Raw genomic sequence first — 16,376 nt, forward strand, 5'->3', positions numbered from 1 at the left:
TGTTTAGCTTCTTTGCCCGTATCTGATCAGAGAAATATTTCTTTCTTTCCAGTGCTTGAACCACTGTAGCTGCTTTGACCAGTTTTAGAACAATTGTTTCCAAGGCAATGAGTTTGAATGGTGTTGGTTGGTCTGGGCTCTTCAATCATCTTTCCTTTGCCCTTTGAATCAGTCAGAATATGAGAGATGCTCAGTCCTGACCTAGTGGAATCAACTTGTTATTGAATCACTACCCCCTTAAGTCATGCAGTTGGCAAAGAGGTTGGGACGGAGATATTGATGAGTGGAACCTTAACTCCAACAGATTTCTTCTTATCACCAGATTCGGTGATAGACTTCTTGAGAGCCGCAGCTAGAGGTAATTGATCATCAGTTAACGTTCCAACTGGTATCGCTCTTAGTGGAATAGCCTTGATCGGCTGTTCAGCTTCAGATTGAATAAGCCTCTCAGATGGGATGGCGTCCACAGCCATCACTGATTTTGTCTTTTGAGTCCTGGACTTTTAGGATATCTTGGGAGACAGGGTCTTCTCAGAGTCAGTTTCACTGACAATAAGTTTATGTTTGATTACCTTTTCCTGAATTTCCATTCTGGCTCTCTTAACTGATTTGGGAGCCCCCTGTTTCCCAATCTCAATTTTCACTTTGACAAATTTCTCAGGAGAGATGTCTAGCTTGAGCTTTGGCAGCTGAACACTCTTAGCATAAAATCTTGAATTTGGATGATCTCTCAGATGAGTCACTCACTAAGCCCTTGACTTTCAGCAGATAGCTGAGGTGTACGACAAATCCCTTGGGCTGCTTAAAGGACTAAAACATATTCTTCAGTAGGGTGAAGATGATCTCCTTCCAGTTCATCCTTTTGCCAGTCATGATGGCAGTCATGACTTGGAATTTTTCTAAAGTAAGTGCAGCAAAGGATCCTACCTTTGATAGAAGCCCTTTGGCCACAATATCTGCCAACAGTTGGATTTCCAGCTTCAGTTCCTTCTTTGGATCGAAAACTTTAATTTTCCGACCGTCAGCCGACAGTAGTTTGCATCTCCTCAACATCAGAAGATTTGATATCGGAGAAGTTTGCTAGCCCATCAGTTGGCAGCTGAAAGAGGTTTCTGAAGGAATATTCATCTATCATCAGCAGCTGATTGTTGACAGTAGTAGTGATATTTTCGTCAGGAGAAATGAATCCATTGGCATAAAGATCTTGAATCTCCTTAGGGTAGATTTCTTGGGAAGAAAGTCCCAGAAATGGCTTCAATCCTGCAGCTTCAATCTTGATAAACACAGACTTGATTGCCTTGTCCTGAACAGACAGGACTGAATCTAAGTAAAGAGCCATAGCTTTCAGCAGGTGTGCGGGGACTTGGTTTGCCATTGAAAAGTTGATTTTCTGTGTGAAAGAAAGCTTAGAATGTTGATTTGCTCTGTAGGTTGAAATTACGCGTAAAGGAAGAAGAACAGAAATGGGGTGGGGAGAAGTACGATTGTATGTGACTGTTCAAATTTTTGGACACGTGTCGTCCATGAAAAATTAAATGACATCATGTGTACGTCTGATTAAAGTGTGTGTAGAATTTAAGTGGATCACGTGGGACCACGATTTAAAATACTATTCATTGAAAGACGTACATTAAATGCATAATTAATAGTCACGTCACTTATTATGGAATATTTATCGATCTATCAGTTAATTTATTGGAGAAGATCAGTTAGGTCAGTAACTGAGTGACCAGTTATTAGCTGAATCATTTCAGTTAAGGACCAACTGACTATTGTCTTCTCAGTTAACCATTTATGTTAGATATTCTCCCACAATAAATGCATATAAATAATAGAATGGTAATAGGAACTTAGTCTGGATAAGTTAAGTCCATTTTGGTAACTGATGACTCTTCATCTTCCTCCCGTTTCTTTAAGGGCTGTGTATAAATAAGACCATTTTTATTTGATAATAACATCTAAACTTTGATGGATTGTTCAAGTAGTTCCAACGTCCCTCATCCTGCATTGACACCTCATCGTTTGGTTAAACTGAAGAAGGCTCTTGAAAAGTTCGTCTTTTCAAAAGTTATGTCCACTTGGACCAAGGTTCATGACCTCCAATCAATTCATAGTGATGAGTTTCCTGCTACTGCTAAACAGAGATCAACTGGAAGGAAGTATAGGAGACGTGCTAAAGTCGATCATATTTCCGAGCTTGTTAAAGATGATGTGCTGATTCATCTGATGCTCAAGAAGGAATGGTATGTGCTTGAAAGTATTTCTTCTTCAGAAGCCTTCGGAGAATCATCAGCCATGATTTGACTAACTGGTTGACTATTTGGCAAGATGCCGCTGGAGATGAAATGGATCGTGTAACTTGGTTTAGATTTTTTCAATAAAATTTTTGTTTCGATTCATTGTTCTTTCCTTATCTGCAAATGAATTGATATCAATTGACAAATAACTAGCTGACAATAACTAAATGAACAGTTATTATTTAAATAAAAAAATGACAAATGATAATGACTAACTGAACAGTTATAAAAATGACAACTGATAAATGACATATCATCATCAAATATTAAGATAAATAAATTAAACAAAGAAAATTGCAAAAATGCAAAAAAAAATAATTAGTCTTTGGTAATGGTTTGATGAAGATGTCAGCTGCTTGTTGATCAATTGAAATGTATTCCAGCCTTATAGCTTTCTTCAGAGCATGATCTCTGATGAAGTGATGCCTGACATCAATGTGCTTAGTCCTGGAGTGAAGAATTGGGTTGTATGTAAATGCAATCGTGCTTGTATTATCACAAAATATTGGTGATTCTTTTGCAATGACTTCATAGGCCTTCAGTTGTTGCTGAATCTGGATCAGTTGTGCACAGCAACTTCCAGCAGCAAGATATTATGCTTCAGTTATGGAAGTTGCTATGGATGTTTGCTTCTTGCTGAACCATGAGATCATTCTATCTCTTAGAAACTGACATGATGGTGCTTTTACGATCTAGCTTACATCCTGCATAATCAGCATCTGAATATCCAACTAAATTGAAAGAAGAATCCTTAGAATACCATAGACCCACTTTTTGTGTGCCTTTAAGATACTTCAAAATGCATTTGACAGCTGGAAAATGCGATTGCTTAGGATCTACCTGAAGTCTAGCACACATGCAAATAGCATATACAATATCATGATGAGTAGCAATTATGTACAATAATGAACCTATTAAACTGCTGTATAATGTCGTCTCAACTGATATTTCCCATTGATCATTGTCTAGTTTGATTGATGAACTCATGGGAGTACTTGCAGCTGAATATGTTTCCATGCCAAATTTCTTAAGCAATTCCTTCATATATTTGATGTTACTGATAAAGATACTTGTCTCCAGTTGCTTCACTTGCAGCCCGAGGAAAAATTTCAGTTCATCCATCATATTCATCTCGAATTTTTCCTGCATTAACTTGACAAATTACTCACATAATTTGGGATTAGTTGACCCAAAAATAATATCATCAACATAAATTTGCACAAGTAAAATGTGATCATTATTAGTGAATTTGAACAAAGTCTTATCAACTGATCCAACAGTAAAATCATGATCAGTTAGGAATTTTGAAAGAGTTTCATACCAAGCCCTTGGAGCTTGTTAAAGATCATATAAGGCTTTGTTCAAATGATAGACATGATCAAGAAGAGAGTGATTAACAAAACCTGGTGGTTGTTCAACATATACTTCTTCCTGCAACTGACCATTCAGAAATGCACTCTTCACGTCCATCTGGTAGACTTTAAAGTTCTTGAAAGATGCATAGACAAGGAAAATTCTGATTGCCTCCAGTCTTGCAACTGGTGCATAAATTTCATCGTAATCTATTCCTTCTTCTTGCCTATACCCTTCTGCTACAAGTCTTGCTTTGTTGCAGACAACTGAATCATCTTCGTTCAGTTTGTTTCTGTATATCCACTTTGTACCTATAATGGTTTTAGAAACTGGTATTGGAACTATGTTCAAGATATTTTTATGGGTAAACTGATTTAGTTCTTCTTGCACTGCATTTATCCAGTTAGATTCAGCAAGAGCTTCATCAGTTTTCTTAGGTTCCAGTTGTGAAACAAAAGCAGAATGAACAAATAAATCAAACATTTGATTTCGAGTTCTTACCGGATCAGATGGATTATCTATCACCAGTTTTGGTGATGTGATTTATTCAATCTGTATTCAGTATTTGTTGCATCCATCTCAGCAACTGATTCAGTTGGCAACTGAATGTTTTCTTCAGCTTCAGTTGCTGCTATATCAGTTCATAACTGATTGTTATCATTTTGCTCCACCAACTGATTATCAGTAATAATTTTTTGTTCAACTGATTGATCCAACACTTCTGGTTCTGCTGTTTGAAGGATGTTTCGATTAATATGATTCTCCTCTTCATTATTATCCTCCAAACTGATATCTGTAAATCGATCAACTAGCTAAACTGGATCAGTTGGCTTATCAGTAAGCACAGATTCATCAAATACAACATGAATAGACTCTTCTACATTCAAAGTGCATTTGTTAAAAAATCTGTAAGCTTTACTAACTGAAAAATATCTCAGAAATATTCCCTCTGCATATTTAGTATTAAAGTCTTTAAAATGATTTTTGTCATTGTCAAGAATAAAACATCTGTAGCCGAATATCTTGAAATAAGAAACCACACTTTTGCGTCCATGCCAGATCTCATACGGTGTTTTCACATGATTCTCGTTAATCATTGATCTGTTCTGAGTGTAACATGCAGTGTTTACTTCTTCTGCCCAAAATCTTTGAGAAATACCAGAATCGGCAAGAATTGTTCTAGTAGCTTCTTTAAGGGTTCGATTTCTTCTCTCAGCTACAACCTTTTGCTGAGTAGTTCTTGCTGCTGAGAGCTCATGCTTGATTCCAGCATTTTCTTAAAATTGTGAAAGATTTTGATTGATGAATTCAGTCTCTTGATCAGACCTTATTCAATCAATCCCAACTGATTTTTCTTTTAAAAGTCGTTTAAAAAGATTAATCAGTTGTGCAACTGTTTGGTCTTGGATTTGAGAAAAATAACCCCAAGTAAATCTTGAAAAATCATCCACGACTACTACAGTGTATTTCATTCCCCCTAAACTCATGACTGGTATAGGACCGAAAGATCCATATGTAGCAATTCTAGGCATCGGGAAGATGATTTACAACCCTTGTTTTTAAATGAAGATCTTACTTGTTTACCAAACTGACATGCTTGACAAATTTTATGTTTTGAAAAATCTATTTTGGGCAAACCAGTTACAAGATCATGGTTACTCAGATAGACAATATATTAAAGTTTAGGTGGTTCAATCTCTTATGTCAAAACCAGTTTTTAGAAGATTTGGAATCTTTAAGACAAACTGGTGCATAAGGTTGTTCAGTCCAACTGACTTTGTAAGTATTCCCACAACGATTGCAAGTTAGGATGACCTCATCAGCTGAGTCTCTAACTGAACAAGTATATCTATCAAACTGAACTGAGAATTTATTGTCGCATAACTTATTGATGCTAATCAAGTTATACTTCAAATTCTCAACTAATAAAACATCTTTAATCGTAAAATTACCATGGATAAGCTTACCCTTACCCACAGTTTTACCTTTGGAGTTGTCTCCAAAACTGATGTTTCGACCATTGTATTTGATCAGTTGGGATAAAAAACTTGCATCCCCTGTCATATGACGCGAGCATCCACTGTCCAGATACCATATTGATTCTTTGCTTGTACCTCTCACCTGTAATCACACACACTATATAATCTTGGTACCCACAACTATTTGGGTCCTAAACTGATTAGTCATGTAGGAACCACAAGTCTGACTGACTTTTCAGTTGCTATGTTCCAGATAGTTTTTCTCGTCTTGTGTGTGCTTGATGTGTAGTGTGCAGATGAAGCAATATGAGTTTTAGCCTTTTTCAACTGGTTATTCCACAGATATCTTTTCTCAACTGCTTGATTTTATAGCAATTGGAGTAGTCATTTGAATAGTTCAAGTATTTATTACTAAACCTTTTTGATGACTGACTTTGTGGGTCAGTTGAAATTTTTGGGCTATAACCAATACCATATCTTCTAGCCCTGTTCTTGTTTTCAATAGGTCGTATAACCGGTTGACTTGGCTCTGGTTGTTCTTGTACCATAAATGAATTTACAAATGAATGTATTTCCCTTTGTTCATTCAGTTTAGGCTGAGTATCACTGGTGGATTTTTCATCTTGGTTGCTAAAACCTAAAATAGTTTTATCAGTAACTGATTTTTGTTTCTCTTTTAATTCAGATAATGCAACAGATGATTTGTTCTATGCTTTAATAATCTCAGTTTGCTTTGAATTTTCAAGCATCAACTGCTAAATCATTGATTTATTCTTGCTTCTTTCAGAATTGAGCTCAACAATCTTCCTTTTAAGACTCAACAGATCAACTGATTCATCAGTTTCAGTTTTGTTGTATATGGGATCAGTTTTATTTGCTCTGGCATTCTCAAAAGATAAGGCAAGCTGGTGATATTCATTGACCATATCATGAAGTGTAGAAATAAGTTCATCACGTGTGAAATCAGTTGAGCTAAGTCAAATACCTGTTGACTAGTTGACTCCAGTTCCGTGTTATCAGCCATTAGACACTTGACTTCTTCATCCTCTTCACTGGAGCAGCTCAAGCTCTCAGAATTTGAATCATCACTGTCAGATTTTTCCCATTTTGGCTTGCTTTCCTAAGCAAGAAGCACCTCATGATTCTTTCTGTAAAATTTCTTGTCATCTTTCGATCTTCTTTCGTGCTCATAGGATTTCTTTCCTTACTCAGTTGAGTAACGACTGTCGTTTTTAGGCTTGGGACAGTCAGCAATGAAATGACCAGTTTTTCCAAAGTTGTAGCAAGAATTAGGTTCATCTTTGGAATGATTTTTCTGATACTGTCTTTGGAAATGTCCTTGGTTTCTTCTCATGAATCTTACAAACTTTTTGACGAATAATGACATAGCATCATTACTTAACTGATCAGCAAATTTTTCAACTGAACCAGTTAGCTCCAGTTTGACAGCAGTTAAGGCAGTTGTAGCAGCTGGTGCAGAAGTTTCTCCTTCTCTGTTTGGCAACTCAAACTCGTAGGCTTTTAAGTCATCAAATTAGTAATGAAGTTCGACCTTGTTAAGATCCTTTGACTATCTCATTGTCATGGTCTTAACATCTCATTCTTTGTTAAGGTCTTTGACTACCTTCAGTGCTACCGCTTTGTTTGAATACACTTTTTCGAGTGCATTCAGTTAGTTTATAATGCTGCTGATTCTTTCATCATACTCATGCATGGATACACCAATCTTCATCTTTATGTTGTCAAACTTTTGAACAACAAAAGATAGCTTATTCTCTTTGGTTTTGCTCATTGGCCTCAAAAAGTTGTATTAGTTTCTCCCATATTTCCTTGGCAATTTTGCACATTTTTATCTTGCTGAAAGTGATTTTATCCAGCGTTTTGTATGGGATGTCTTTAGCCACGTTGCCCAGATTGGCTTTTCTCTTATCTTCAGCTGTCCATTCATCTCGGGGTTTTTCAATACGATGTGGTGTCCCATCAGTTATGCCAACAGTTGTGTTTGCCTTCAATATCTTCATGGGTCCGTCTGTGATAACGTACCACATGTCATCGTCTTGTGCAGCTAGATGAGCCTGCATTCTGATTTTCTAATCATCAAAATCTTCTCTGAAGAACATTGGAATTTTGTTGAATGAAGACATATTGATAAATTTTTATATGAAAGTATTCTGGAACAAGATTCAACTACTCTGATACCACTTGATAGGATCGGTTAAGGGTGAAAGAGTGTTTATAAGGGGGGGGGAGGGGGTTGAATAAACACTCACAATTTTCAAAAAAATTTCGACCGATGAGTCAGTTTAGTGATAAACTGATACTCGGGAATCTTGTAAGTCAATATCAATATGTTAACAAATAGTTGTGCGGAAATAAACAAACCGATAGATAGAATAAAAACTGAAATGATTAGACACAAAATTTTAGGATGTTCGGAGTTTTCAAACACTCCTACGTCACTCTTTCTATCTCAAGGATAAGATATATACTAAAAGACTTTGATCGATACAAACACTTGTACAGACCCACTTCAGTTTTGGACTTAAAAATGCCAAACTGAAAATCTTAGAAAAATGCCAAACTGAAACTCTTAGTTACAAAGTAGTTTTCAGAACTCAATAGAACTGAATAAATCTAACACAACTGATCTCTTCTAGATCGAGTAATACAGTTTGTATTGAAAGCTCGAATTATAGCCAAGCATCTATGAATGTATACAATAAGCGTGAGCTTTTCTATTTACAAAAATTTCAGTAGAGTAACAGAATAGATTTCGAGCGCTCAAGAATTCAGATGTTTCGATGATTCAGTAGTTCGACAGTTTTAAAAGTTCAAGAGCTGTTCTTCAGTTGATCTTCTCTGCTATTTTTAGGCTTCCCTCCAACGGTAATATTAAATACAATTTGAACCTTTCTATCCCTTGCATGCCACCTCAACATTCTTCTGACAGTCGTACACTGTACCTTTTTTGTAATGTGGCGATCCAACTACTTGTTGCAGTCAGCTTTTGTCGGTTGATGTCTGAACTGATGACATGTTCAGTTGAGAGATCGGCTGATAGAATATAGTTTGGAAGCTCACAACTATTTGTAGTAACTGATCAGTTCCAACTGATCAGTCAGTTGTCTGCGTAGTTCAGTTGCTGGATCAGTTATCTGCGTGTTTTTCTTCAGTTAATGGAAACATGTTTTAGATCAGTTATCATTCTTTTTAGATCAGTTAGACGCTCAGTTTATCAAACAACTGAAATTCAGTTTCCAACAGATTTTCCTAGAATGCCCAAGCCAGAAGGAGCAAGAATTTGGCAAGGGCTTAGGACCTCAGTCAGATAGGAAGAATCTTGCAAAGACAGGACCAAGTGGTGATGGACCACAAACACGTTTTCCTCCGAGAAACCAAAAGTTTAAGATTCCTCAACAAAAATAAGTGGACATGTGACTATTATTACTTTTCCTTGGGGATAGAAAAAGTTAAAAGATTCCCTGACCAGAGGTGGGCATGTGATAAACCCACAAAATAACCAGCAAAACTTGAACCCAGACCACTATAAATAAAATAGTTAATGGGAACAAGAAAATCATACAAGATTTAACCGAAATTTGGAACCAAAGAAAAATGTAAGCTAAATATCTAAAGTTAAAAAGACGAATTAAAGCATTAAGAAAGAAGCTGGTGAATTATAAAGATATCTACAAAAAGTAAAAAGAAGAAGAGAACGAGATCTCAATTGATATGATACAAACACATATCTGTTAGAGTAGGTGCACGTCGAGCCAAGTGTTGGCCGACTGTTCACGATGAAACTCTTTGTATTAAACGATCTTTATTTTAATAATATTTGAATTTATTAATTTGGCGCATCTTTATCTTTATACCCATGCTAGTTGCATAGATAAAGTCCTTGAATATACAAATAGTAGAAAGAATATGAGATGCTCATATGATGAGTATCATGAAACTCATATTTGGAATACTGTATATTCTAAACCGTTCCTAGTCGATTCAGCCGCCACTAAGAAGGATAAAGGCCGCTCGAGTTAGAGACTAGTATCTGCGATGTGAGTACCATGTTTCATTGGTAGGGGACATTGTGATGTCCGAGCATGCAGATAGGTGCTCCTGGTAGAGTGCACTGAACAACCCTCTATAAAGGACTTTCCAAGTGGTTCTCACTTATCGAGTGGAAAAGTCCTAGTTTATGGTTGTACACCATTAGTCCTTATGACCCGGGACAACATTGAGACTCTATGTGCTAGCGTTTCACTTTGACTTGTTTACCGACTCTTATGGGATCATCAGGTGGCAAGATTGGGCGTTACGGCGAAACATATAGGAGTCGATGCATTGTAGCCGGGGATTCACCGCTTACCTACGGGTATGGATATCCTATGTGTTTTTCATGTATGTGTGGGTTGAAATCTCTGATCAGAGTATGGTGGTAATTATGAAAGGGGTTTCATAGATTACACCATCGATGCAACCACAACATGACACATAGTATCGATTCATTGACAACTCTCGATAAACCAATAGTTGTCGAATCGGTCGGGATATATGAGTTGAAGGGACCGTACTGTACGCTAACCATAATTGAATGGTTCTTGCAGGCACTATCATGTGATACCTAGGGAATCACGTAAGCGATGCTGCTAGGCGTTTAACGTGATTGGTTGGGTACTATCAGACTTGAGTTCTGACGTTCTTACTATCAAGGAGTTGACAAGTAAGAATGGAGCAATAGGGGTATGCTCGAATAAGGACATGTTTAGTCCGAATCACATGGAGATGTGAACCCACGGCTAGTTGTATCAATGAACCATTGAGGGCCACACAAGTACTAGCTTTGTAAATCCCGATGAGAAGTAAAATAGTTCAATGTGTTGAACGGCTTATAAATGTGTTTATAAGCGTAAAGAAAAAATAGAAGTATGACTTCTATGAGAGAAATATAAATTTTAATTTAAGGAAGTGTTCCTAGATTAAAATTTGGCCAAGTAAATAATGTAGTTGAAAATTGTGATTTTCATAAACATTATTGGGGACTAAATTAAATTAATTCAAGTGTTGAATTAATTAAACACTAGTGGACCTAGTAGAGTCCAAATAATTAAAAATAATTCAAGTGTTGAATTAAATTATATTGAGTCTTGTAGAGCTCAATTAAATAATTATTTAACTAGTGGGACTTGAATAAATTCAAGTAGTATTTAATTAATCTCAAATGTGTTTGAGATAATTAAAATTTAGTCCATGGTTTTTAATGTGTTAAAAACCATATAATATATGTGAGACATGCTAGGGTTTGCATGCTTGGGAGGTGAAGAGACTTTGAATACTTTTTAATAAAATAATGCATGGCATGGGGATCAACTTTTTCACTTTTCCCACACCCAAGTCTAGACTTCACTCCCTCATTCCATACCACTCACTTGGCCGAAATTTTGCTCTCAAAATTCTCTCCATTTTCTTCTTGTTTTGTTCTTTATTCTTGGAGAATAAAAGTCCTCTCATTGAAAAATCTTCTTGCTTTTCTAGTGCAAAGCAAGAAGGGATTTACATAGCTTGTGGTGGGCTTGATTTTTGAACAAGGAGTGTTCAAGGAGGTAGCTTGTAGATCAACTCATCCATACAAGAGCTAAAGTGTTTACACTTTAGTTGGTGCCATTCATCAATCTCTTGAGATTGATAGGTAAATCTCTAAACATCCTATGTTTGATGTTGTTTTGTAAATATTGTGCAAAAACCATGGTGGCCGAAATTTCTTGTAGAAAATTAAAAATTTTTGACTTCCGTTGCGCTTCCGGCCACCGTAACCGGTCCGCTTTCAATATCAACTGGTTATGTCATAAGAAAAATTAGAAAAACAAGTCATTTCTAGATTAATGATATAAAAAATGACAAATCAAGAAAAGGTGGAGGGACTATTCAACCACCCACTCAACCCAATAAAGAGATAGTGCCAAACATATTTGGATGGAAATAAAGCTATGGCAAGAGTTTGCAGTCCGCAAATCAAATCCGCCAAGGACTTCTATAAATAAACAGGGAGAAGGAATATGAATGCATCATTCGAACTCTTCGTTTTCTTTCAAACATTGTAATATTTCCTTTCAAATATATGTGTGTTTTCACTTCGGCTATTAGAAGTAGCTAAACAAGTTTCTCCTCCTCTACAGGAGGTTACTATGTAATAATATTTGGTATGTTTGAATAAAAGAACCAAGGCTTTTGCCCCTCTCATGTATTAGTTTTAAATTGAACTATTTTACTATACACCCTGAGGTAGAAAACGAAATAGGGTTGTGCTAGGTGCTGTTGAAGGAATCTGTGTCAGGAACTATCTTTTGCAACTGCGTTGTTAGGCTGTGAGGATCAGTCTGTAAAACTCAGTGGATGTAATCCGACGGTACTCCGGTCAAAGAGGTAAATAGTTCAATTTATTATACGGAAGCATGATGGGCCATTTATATATATATATATATATATATATATATATATATATATATATATATACATTTTTTTAATGTATTTGGCCATTTTATAAACTTTTATTAAACATCTTTGCTTGTTTGTTTCTAATTTTTGTAGCAAGAATGAATCTCCACCTAGTACAATGAGCACAAGTGCCCTTATTCTTATCTTCCAAAAAAAAAAAAAAAAGTGCCCTTGTTCTTACTTTTTCATCAAAGTATTAGCTAACATCCAACTGGCCTATTCAAACTTCAAAGGGCCATCATTCCAAGAATTATCAAAGTGAAGCTCAATGGTGAGTATTGAAAGAACGATATTATCCTATATATATAATATATGGTTCAATTTCTAATTAAAAAATAGTTGACTTTTTAAAAGCAATCGGATTTAGACACTCATTCCCAAATCCTCATATTTCTTAAAAAGTCCTTCGTGTTCACACCCAAACAATAAAGTCAAACAGTCATCTTCCACTCCTCAAAGGCAAAGTCAACTCAACCCCATGTGTGAACTACAATTCTTGGTGGAGAGGGCAGTGCTGATCTCAACTTCCACTCTACCAATATCTGAATACCTTTTGACTTGGGATGGTTCAAGTTAGGCCGTGAAATAATCAATTCTTGTTTGGAATATTAGAAGTAATCGAAAATTTAGTTATTTAATAATTATCTTTTTGACGAAAAAAATTTATTTGTTAATAGGATGTTATAGCTTAATTTTCATGGTAGTACAATTGCCTGATCCAAAATCGAGATATGTTTAACTCATTATATGGGAAGCTCCTGTTAGACTAGTTGTTCAATGAAACAACTTGTTGTTTGGGTTTTAAATTTTTGTTGCACCTTGGTATGAGAAAACTGTAATCTTACAGCTCTTGTGTTATTTTTCTTCTTCGTCAAACAAATTTGGATCGAAGTTCCGCCAGTTTAGATTGTTGGACTGGTCACGCCAAGTTTATAACTTGATGCATTTTTGTTTAAAAGCAATAAAGATGGAAGAAAAGGTAAAAAGTTGATGTGTACGAGAAAAGGATTCCATTAAAATTCTCTCAAAAATGGCTTCATCAGTATCATCACTACACACAACTACGGTAATTACTACATCATTAAAACAATCAAACAATGAATCCTCAACGGAAACCGAGGTCTGAAGATCTTCATCACAAAATGCATCAGATTCCGAAGCAATCGAGTCTTGTTCAGAATCTTGGTTCCGACATTCTTCGATTTCTGCAGCACATCTCACCGTCACCCAATCGTCATCCTCGGCCGCCGCCCAATCTGGAAATTTGAAATTCGATGAAAAAGACACATCTGTAAACAGATCCTTAATCCTATTCGTGGCAGATTCAAAAGTAGAAGAAATAACTATATTCGTTGCATTTCTTGATGAATCCGATACTTCCAGCGAATCCCAGAAGCCCTGATCCATGACACTTGCCGGGGATTTCATAGGAAACTCTCTGATTTCTCCGCAATTTTCACCAAGAAAATCGTGCTGCAAAAGCTCACCCGCCGTCCAACGTTCTTTCCGATCCCTTGTCAAGCACTTGCTTAAGAAATCCTTCCCGACGTCAGAAAACCAGGCCGGGATTTTCGGGACATCGCCCGAATTTGCGATTCTGTACAGGGCCGAAGCAGGATCCTTCATCTCCGGCCAAGGATTAGATCCTGTGGCCATCTCAATCACTGTACAACCCAAAGCCCATATATCAGCAGGAAAGCTTTGCTCTTCAAAGCGAGCAACTTCCGGGGCCATGTAAGCGGGAGTGCCGGCGAACATTTCTTTCGAAAAGTTGCTTGATTCCACCCATTTTGCACAGCCGAAATCAGCTATCTTCAATCCTCCATCTTCGCCTATCAATATGTTTTGCCCCTTGATGTCACAGTGAACGATTCCATTCAGGTGAAGATAGCTCAATCCCAGAAGAATTTGATGCGCGTAGAATTGAATCAATCCTTCATCCAACGACCGCCCCTGCTTCGCAATCTGCTCGGAGATCGTGCCGCCGGAGACATACTCCAAGAAAAGATTGTAAACCGGCTTACGGTTCTCGAAAGTGGTACCAGAACCGAAGCATTTAACTATATAAGGAGAGGAAAGCTGAGAAATTAAACACTGCTCTTTCTGTAACAAGATAGAAGAAGATACATCGGCGGACTTCACTGCGAACAGATCTCCGGAGGCGGAGGTGGCAAGATACACCGCCGCGGAGGACCCTTCACCAATCGGAGGACCCCTTGTCCAGTCCATGGTCCACACAAGGGGAAGAGAGAGAGATTTGATGAAGAGTAAAGGTTGTGTTTTCTTGGTTTTGATTTTGTGCTTGGGGTTCAACCATATATATATATATATATATATATATATATATAAACACGCTTCATACAAAATGTCATATCCGTACGTTGTTGACACACATGCCTATTCCTTTATTTTATAACAGCTTCGTTAAAAAAATTGAGAATGAATTATTTTTAAAAACTTCAGCATTAAAATTATCGATTTTGAAATGAAAATGGTAAAAAAATGTTATAGTAGATGTCCGGCAAGCCAATTTGTGGCTCCGATATTATTAACTATGATGTAAAACAATCTTTATTTTAATAATATTTTACGATTTTATTTGATTTTGACATTATATTTTATCGGTATAACCATGCAAGCTGTATAGATAAAGTTCTTGAATATACAATAGGTACCATGAGATCTGCATCCCGACGTAAGATCACGAAACTCATTAGGAAGTGTACCGTATATTCTAAACATGTTCTAGTCGATTCAGCCGCCTAAAACAAGGATAAATGTTGCTCGAGCTCGAGACTAGCATCTGTGGTGTAATTGTTAGAGTAGATGTCCTGCAAGCCAACGGTTGGCTAGGTAATTATTGACTCAAGTGAAATAAACAATCTTTATTTTAATATAATTTAACATTTTATGGTCTTGTTATATTTTATCTGTATACCCATGCAAACAGCATAGATAAAGTTCTTGATTATGTTTTAATACGAATGAATCGTAATTCGATGTTGAAACTCATTTTAAACACTGCATATTCTAAATTCGTTCCTAGTCGATTCAACCGCCTAAAACAAGGATAAAGACCGCTTGAGCTCGACACTAGCATCTGTGATGTTGTGTACTGCATTTCTTGGTAAGGGCATAGAGATGCCAAACATGCAGATGGGTAGTCATATGATGATTATACCGAACAACCCTCCCTCGGACTTTCCAAGTAGTTATCATTCATCGAGAGGATAAGTCCGTGGTTATGATTTTACACCATTAGTCCTTACGACCCGGGACAACACTGAGGCTCTATATGCTAGGGCTGTGCTTTGACTCGTTTACCGGCTCCAGGAGAGTCATCAGGTGGCGAGGTTAGGTACAGTTGCGACACATATAGGAGCCAGTGCATTGTAGTCGGGGATTCACCGCTCACCTACGGGTGTGGATATCCTATGTGATCTAATGAAATTATAGTGCGTGGAATCTCTGGTCAGAGTATGAGATGTATATTAGAGAAGGAGTTCTCCAATGGTACATGTGATGCCACTATTTATAGTTATCATATAGTTATCGAATTAATATGCAACCCTCGATGAACCAATGGTTGCTGATTCGATCGGGATATATGAGATGAAGGGACCGTACTGTACGTTAATCATAATCGACTGGTTCTTGCAGGCACTATCAGTGATACCTAGGGGATCATAGGGCGATGCTACTAGACGCTCTTACCGTGATCCGATGGGTGCAATCAGAAATGAGTTCTGACATTCTTAATCAAAGTGTTGATGAAAAGAGTGGGGCTAACTAGGGTAAGCCCGAGTAAGAATAAATGTTATTCTGAATCACAAGGAGTTGTGAACCAACGGCTAGTTGTATCCCTGAACCATTGAGGGTCACACAAACACTGGATCGTTTGTTCCCGTTGAGAGAATAAATTCAAGTAGTTGAATTTATACATTATTATAGTAAATTCAAGGAGTTGAATTTATGATAATTAAATTTTGAGAAAATAAATTCAAGGAGTTGAATTTATAAGATAGTAAATTCAAGAAGTTGAATTTATGAAATTTGGAGAGAATAAATTCAAGGAGTTGAATTTATAAAATTTGAGGATTTAATTTATTAAACTCAAAAGTTGAGTTTATTAAAAATTAAATTTTGGAGGTGGTAAATTCAAGGAGTTGAATTTCTAATATTAAATTTAAATGTTGAATTTATAATATATTTAATTTATTAAACTCAAAAGGTGAGTTTATTAAATAATAAG

General features: G+C 36.6%; 1 protein-coding gene across 1 annotated transcript; it reads right to left on the minus strand.

Moving 5' to 3' along the window:
• Positions 1–13,054: 13,054 nt before the first annotated feature.
• LOC140839085 (mitogen-activated protein kinase kinase kinase 18-like) lies at positions 13,055–14,428 on the minus strand. The gene has a single exon (XM_073205719.1). The coding sequence runs from the start codon at positions 14,351–14,353 to the stop codon at positions 13,055–13,057; it is 1,299 nt and encodes a 432-aa protein (XP_073061820.1). The 5' UTR covers positions 14,354–14,428.
• Positions 14,429–16,376: the final 1,948 nt, after the last annotated feature.

Source organism: Primulina eburnea, chromosome 8, assembly GCF_022965805.1.
Source record: "Primulina eburnea isolate SZY01 chromosome 8, ASM2296580v1, whole genome shotgun sequence".
NCBI lineage: Eukaryota > Viridiplantae > Streptophyta > Magnoliopsida > Lamiales > Gesneriaceae > Primulina > Primulina eburnea.